General features: G+C 38.3%; 1 protein-coding gene across 1 annotated transcript in view; it reads left to right on the top strand.

Annotated features, from left to right (window-relative positions):
• LOC106684648 (dynein axonemal heavy chain 10) overlaps nt 1-7,387 on the top strand; it is a 114,757-nt gene that overhangs the window by 72,402 nt on the left and 34,968 nt on the right. Inside the window, exon 27 of the mRNA XM_067051521.1 lies at nt 7,166-7,318. Coding sequence (XP_066907622.1) covers nt 7,166-7,318 — 153 coding nt within the window. The remainder of the gene's footprint in view (nt 1-7,165; nt 7,319-7,387) is intronic.

The following is a 7,387-nucleotide window of genomic DNA, read 5'->3' as shown; positions in this document are numbered from 1 at the left end:
TTAATATTAAATAAACATGAGAATTTTTATTTTTAATTATATATAATATTATAGACTCTTGTCCTCAGAGCAGGTTTCTAGGCAATCAGAACACTAATTTTTAATAACACTTAATTTAAATTAATATCTCTTTTACAAATGTATTTAATTTTAGGTAGAACAAAACTAACGAATTTCATAGAATCTTCGTTTGATGATTTTCTCAACAAACTAACACTGACTGTTGGCTATCTTTCTGCTAACAAACATTAATGAAACATAGCATTGGTTTCCTGACAGTTTTTAACTCACTTCTCATCCACCAAAGTGGTTGTTGGCGAACCAAACAAAGAGTCCCTTTTTCTTCTTAAGTGACCTTTCGATGTCTTCTTTTTTCAAGATGTCTACCACTGAGAGTAGCCAAGGGATCTACAGGACATCCTGCCTCTTGGCGATATCATCCATCTCCCGCCTAAGCAACAAAAGTCCATAAAACTAAGTTTTCTTCCTTCCCCTTCTCTCGTTCCCCTTCAACATCAATTGTAGCTCTATGGTTTTGAGTTTTTTCCTATGATTTCCTTTATGAATAATTGTCTTTAATACTTATTCTTAACTTTTATTTTTTCTTAAATGTATTGTAATTTCAAATATGATGGGAAGTTAAAAATCTGCTCAACATGGCCGCGATTCAACAGACTTTTGGAAGAACTCGCACCCTGATCTTGGCTTTGTTTTGAATAATGTATTTATTATAGACAATGAATATTGGTTCGCTTGCTTTTAAGTTTAATACTACAATATTTAACGTTGATACATAAAATAAAAACATAACTAAAATAATTTATATATAAAAATAACTATTTACTCATAAAAGAGGATATTACAATATATAATTTATAACAGGATGTCCTGCAGCAGCCTGGGCTTCAGTCTTGGATTTCCCAAGTTGTAAGTCATTGCTCATTTAACTGTCGGTAACTGGGAGTGGAATTTTATGAACCGTTTTTTGATGTAGTCTTCTATTGATTCCATTTTTAATTGCTGATGAAATTGGCTATTTCTTACGAACCAAGGAGCATCCACTGTGATTCTTAAGACTTTATTTTTAAATGATTGTAATTTTATCCTTTTCGTAAAGGATGCCGCTCCCCAGACTTCACAGCCGTACATCAGCAGTGGCCTGAGTATTGTTTTAAAAATAAGGATAGTTGTTTCTGGTTTAAATTCGGATTTTCTATTTATGATGGGGTATAGCATTGCTCACCTAGCGTAGGTTTGAGTTAGTTTAATATTGATATGGTGATTCCAGGTTTGGCGGCGATCGAGGTGGATTCCCACGTTTCTTACTGTTTTAGTGGCAGGATTTCTTTGCACATTTGCCTTTGATTAGTACCGGTGGGTATCTGAGAGTAAAAACTTTTGAAGTACATTTTTCAATGTTTAGAATAACCATCAATTTAGTGAAGTATTGTTCTAGATCATTAACGTGAATCTGCTGAATATTTCTGGCTATTATTATGTCATTATGTTGAGAGAATATTACTGTATCATGAGCAAACATAGTTATGGAGGTATGTCTACTGATAAATATGAGAATAAACAATAAACATGAGAAAATTCTAAGTCTTGTAGACAATGATGAATTGATCACCAGCAATGACAAAAAAGCTGAAGTGTTTGCAATTTTTTTTGAGAAAACATTCTCCAATACAGAACGCAAAAGAATTCTGAATTTAGATAATGACAAAATTGATGAGTATTTAAATCTCCCCCTCACAATAGTTCAGCTCCCGCCTCAATTTGGGACCCCAAAAGAAATATAAGAACTGATTAAAAGGCTTAAAATAAAGAAAATTCCTGGACATGATTTGATCCCCATAGCTCTTAAAATGTTACCCAGGAAAGCTGTCATTTTCATCACGTCAATTTTTAACAGTTGTCTGTATACTGGATATTTTCCCGATATGTGGAAGAAAGCCGAACTTGTAGTAATACATAAATCTGGTTAAAACGTTAAATGTCTCTCATGTATTCAGCTGCCAATTTAGTTTGTTAGAAGGAGGAGCCAAAGTAAATAAAGTGGGGACATAGTTTTAAAAAAAAAATCACCAAAGAGAAAGAAGAAAAAAAGGAGTCGAGTCAGTCCTCTGAAAGATCACTGAGGAGATGTATGTTTCTGTTCTTTCAATATGTGAAGGTGGCCCCTTTTTTTTTTTCAAGGGATTGAACGAACAGATTGAAAGAACAGAATCGGTGATCTTCAGGGGACTGACTCGACTCCTTTGGGGTCTGGACATCACCTCACATGATCTGCCTTCCTGAAAATATAAAGACCTCCCAAAAAGAGGTTGCAGGTTATGACTAGGCTGTAACTATATAACAAGTAACAATTATAATTATTGATATTACAACTGCAATTTTCCGAGTTACAAATATTCTAATAATAATAACATAATACTTGGTAGGGCCGCCTGTAGGTTAGTGGTTAAGACACAGTCTTACCAGTTTCATGTCTATTGGTGGTGCCGGTTCGAATCGGGCCTGGGATGTTGATTACTTTCATTGAGTTGTGGTCCCAGAAAATGAAAAACTTTGACCCCCAACCTTAGTTAGGCAGTATAGGACTCCAATGGGAGTCGGCTGAAAAAAAAATAGAAAAAATAATCCTTGGTAAAAAACCTTGAAACAGAAAAACAGGATACCTTAACCGCATTCGGAGATATTTGAATGAATACTTCCCAAATGTAAATATAAGCCCACAGAGGCTAAGTGATCAGGTTAGAGTGATTTTATCAAGAAAGGTTCTAACTTCCATAGACCTCTAACAACTTAAAGAGGAAGCTCGTAGATTAATGGCCACTGAAAATGATGATGAGCTTTCTGATAGAACGCGGAATATAAGAATGGGTCCAGAGCCAAAATTATTTTAGATTTTCAATTTGGTTTTTAGTAAAATCATTCCACTTCTCACCAACTGGCAAGACTATCGGAATTTATAATAAATGGATTAGAAATGAAGAAGCACACCCTGGTTACGTTCTTGGACTTCCATCAAGTGTTCGATGAGGTATGGCATCAAGGTCTCCTTCCTATTCAAGCTAAAGAGGGTGGATTCTCCTAAGTACTTATACGGCATTCTGAGCTCACTCCTCAGTGGCAGAGCATTTTCTGTTCGTATAATTGACACGATTTCTACCGTCAGACAAATCCATGCCGGTACTCCTCTAGGTTCAGTTCTTTCGCCCATTCTGTTTAACTTCCATCTTCACGACATCATCCAGTTCACACATACCTCCATAGCTATGTTCACTGACGATACAATAGTATTCTTTCAACATAATGAGATAATAATAGCCAGAAATACTTTGCAGATTCACCTTAATGATTTATAAAAACACTTCACTAAATAGATGATTAGCCTAAAAATTGAAAAATGTACTTCAAAAGTTTTTACTGTCAGAAGCCCACCAGATCTAATCCTCAAAGGAAAAAGTATGAAATGGAATCCTGCCAGTGAAAAAGTAAGATACCCGGGAATTCACCTCGATTGCTGCCTTACCTGGAATCACCATATCAATATTAAACTACCTCAAGGCATACATATCTGTGATATTTATAATATGCCCATTCATTCAGATCCTTTTTTTGTTTTTAGGTAGTTCCATTTCTTTTTGTGAATAGGGTTTCTAGTGCACAACCACTGTCTCCTTGCTTAGTAGGATTGATTTTGGGCTGCTGCCAGAGATTGATTTTCCACTTAACTGGAAAGATCGTACAGTTGCTTCATGTAAACTGTTTGAAATAGATTCACCCAGCCTCGTTTTATTTTCTTTTGTCTCTCAAGGAGATTCAATACCATTGTCCACTCTGAAAAGCCCAGGTTATCGATAGAAGGCTCAGTTACGTAAGATGCTGAAAGCGTGTTAGTGTAGAGCGACGCGCAGGTGCGCTGGGAACCATAAAAACAAACCGAGAACTAGCCGTAACGCTTTTGCGAGGATGCATCAGACCGATTGGTTTTCCGCTTGCAACGGTGTGGGCGCCTACGTTTCACTGTACCGAGGTTGTTGAGTTTTCGATTAAAATTGGTCCGACTCGAAGCGGTTGCATCTTCCCGTATGAGGAGCGAGATTCCGGTGGACGAAGCCCTATCCGAATGAATTCCCATAACGACTATCGGGGTATAGGGGTACTGCCAAGTACCGTTGGCAGGAGGTATAGGTGACCATCCCCGAAGGCCTTGGTGGGAGCACCAGTAACTAGGCGGGAGCATAGGTCAACGCCGGCGAGTATATTGATGGGGCCGGGAACACCGAAGGAAGGGTCGGCCAAAACGTGGTGCGACAACTCGGTGACTACGCTTGAAGGAACCGGACGTCTCGGCATATCGGAGGTGTCGGAGGTGATGCGTTCTACAACTAGCGCTTGAATCTTAAGGTTTGTAGCAACGTCATCGAACCCTTGATGTTGGCGATTTGAGTACCTCCTAAACCGGCAATTCTTCCGTCGATGGGTTGCAGCTGGCCGCCAATTCGCGTTGCGATTTCGGTAGTCCCGAATGTGTACTGGCTGCCAGAATCGAGCAGTAACCGTGCGGACGTGGAATGCTTGGACCCGTGCAATACGGCACACGAAGTGCCCATTACTGCTTCCGGACTTGGGCGAAGTGACGGCGGTGGTGGAACCCGATTGGCCTTCCACATACAGCACGCTGTGATGCTTGGCGCGACAAAACAAACACGCTAATTCCGAAGGGCATTTCGAAGCGTGGTGACCCGACCTCAGGCAGTTCCGACACAGACTGGATGACTTGATAAAGTAGTTACGCTCCTGAGGGGTCAAGGGCGAAAATATGAGGCATGTGCCCATCACAACGGGGGCAAGGCCGGGAGAGACGGATTTCCCGCGACACTCTTTAAATAGTTCATCTTGTTCACGGAAGCCATGTGCGTGTTGTTGTGAACAAGTGTGATGAACGTGTCCCGAAACCATGGCCAAGAGTCGCCATCGAACTCCTGGATCTGAATGTTGGGCAGTTGGGACAGGTACGTCGGAGTGGCAAAACCCGGTTTGACCCCCTGAGCAGTGGAATCGCGCTGAGCCTTGATCTTGCGGTACCGCACCTCGGCTTGTCGCATATCGTTCCGGACAAAGTCGTTACCGCTTTCCTAATCGGGAGGCATCGCAGAAGCCTCCCGGGATGCGTATACGGAGTCCAACTCATCCCAAATTGACTTATATTCCGCCCAAAGTGTCTTGCACTCGTCATAATCGACTTCAAAATCGATAAACGAGTCATCGTCCATGAGGGTGACGACTACAAGCGAACATAATTTGAGGAGACCCCGCTTAACGCGTCGTAGCTGTGCTCCAGTGAACGAATCCGATCGATGTTGGTGCCTGATTCGTTATTTAAACCCATTTTTTTAAAAATTAAAATTTGTTATTAGAATAGAAAGAATGAACCGATACTAAAATAAAAAATATACAAACGATTCAATGATATATAAATAAATATGATTGTACAGTGAGCTTACTTTATCGTGTAAGTCTGCAAGTTCGAGAGAATATTTGAAGCTTGCAAAAAACTAAATTAAACTTAAATAAGCAAGTATATTAAATTACATATAATTAATAAATAACAATTATACAACACAAATAACACGAACACACTCAAGCACACAATGGATAATAAATTATTATTTTTTAGATGAATTTTTAAATAAATAAATAGATATACTCACATGCAATAAATTACTTTCATACGCAATTATTTTAAAATCTATAAATACGTGTATCACATGTACTATGTATAATATTTTTAATGTAATGTGCTTTGTAATGTGCTAATGTAAACAATGAGGCACTCCGTACATTGACCTCAAATACCTAGTGGCCCTTACTGTTTCGACTGAACGGATTAGGTTTCAATAAGACTGGCCTCCCGCGTACCTTAAGACCTATTAAGATCGAAATTTTTACGCCTATTAACACCTTAATCATAAGATAATTAATATAAACAATCAATAGAATTAATTTAAAAAGTGGGCGAAATGTCTCACACAAAAAATGTCGTTAATTAGTTTGCTTCAGTAAAAGTTTAATAAGTCTCAGTATAAGTTCATGAGTTCGTTCCTCACACGGATTGTACCAAATGTTTACATTGGAACCTGCTCGTGCTATACTTCAGGTACCCTGATTGTATTTTAAAATTATAATAAATTAGTGTAGAACAAAGGGGTGGTTGAAAATGTGAGACCTTTTCTGGTGATTAACATACATATATATTTTCTTAAGGCCAAATCCCTGGGGGGCAAATTGTGTTAGTGTATGTCTAAATTAGCTTGATTATATAAGATAATATTAATATAATATAAGACATTAGTATGATACTATCAGACAGAGCATTGGGGTCTCACAGGACTAATGGAAATTATGTGGTTATCTGATGTGTGACGTCTTCGCGCCGCGGTTACGTCTTCTAGTCGCTTTCCTCGTCAAGGTGTGCGATGGGCGATATGGCGAAAACCATGTGTCTTCGCCTGGTGCCAGAAATAATGATAGGCCTATCTCGATCGGTGGCTGGCCAGCATGTCCTGGACTCTGGCGTTATGGTAGGGGCAGGCCAGGTCCTAGCTTGCATGATGCCATAAGGCTGGGACAGTATTGAAGTCATAGCGTCTTCGAAGTCTTCCGGTGTCCGCGGCAAGGGAGGGGGGGAGAATCTTCATCAGAAAATGAAAAATTCGGATTACTTAAATCCGACAACAATAATAATAGCTTATAGCATGAATAAGTGAAAACAAAAATGTAAACATCCCAATCGAACGCGCTCTAGGAAAGTCAAAGGCCAACTGTGAATATGTATTGATTCAAATATAAACACTCTGTTATATCAACCATGTGAGGCCCACCAGTCCAATCTGGTATTTAATAAAAAAATATATAAACACTAAAAAGCATGGTACAACCATTTATAAATGGAGTTATGCAAATAACATCTGTCCTTCTTGCCCCAGTTGAAGTACTAAAGGACATTTGCTTATATCTGATATTGAGTTATTTATTTAGAATATAATTTGAGAGATCTGTGTAGAAATTATTAATTTTATGTAGATATAAGATGTAATATAAAAATTCTTAAAACATTAAGATCTAGTATGTAAAATATTAATTTTCTTTTCAGAGACTTGCTAAATTAATGGAACCAAGCACCATTTCAGAAACTGAATGGAGGTTCTTACACTTAGTAGAAGTTTTAGTGGGATATTGTAAGTTACTCAGGGAAAATAAACCTAGACAAGAGAGGATAGCATGTTTAAACACAGAAATTGATATTGTAAGTCAATTATAACTAGTAAGCTTTATTTTCCTTCAGAGTTATTTTATATAGTTATTTAAAAAAAAT

This window comes from Halyomorpha halys, unplaced genomic scaffold (assembly GCF_000696795.3).
Source record: "Halyomorpha halys isolate HHAL.00 unplaced genomic scaffold, Hhal_1.1 Scaffold598.1, whole genome shotgun sequence".
NCBI classification, from domain to species: domain Eukaryota; kingdom Metazoa; phylum Arthropoda; class Insecta; order Hemiptera; family Pentatomidae; genus Halyomorpha; species Halyomorpha halys.
This window is presented reverse-complemented; position numbering and strand designations above follow the sequence as displayed.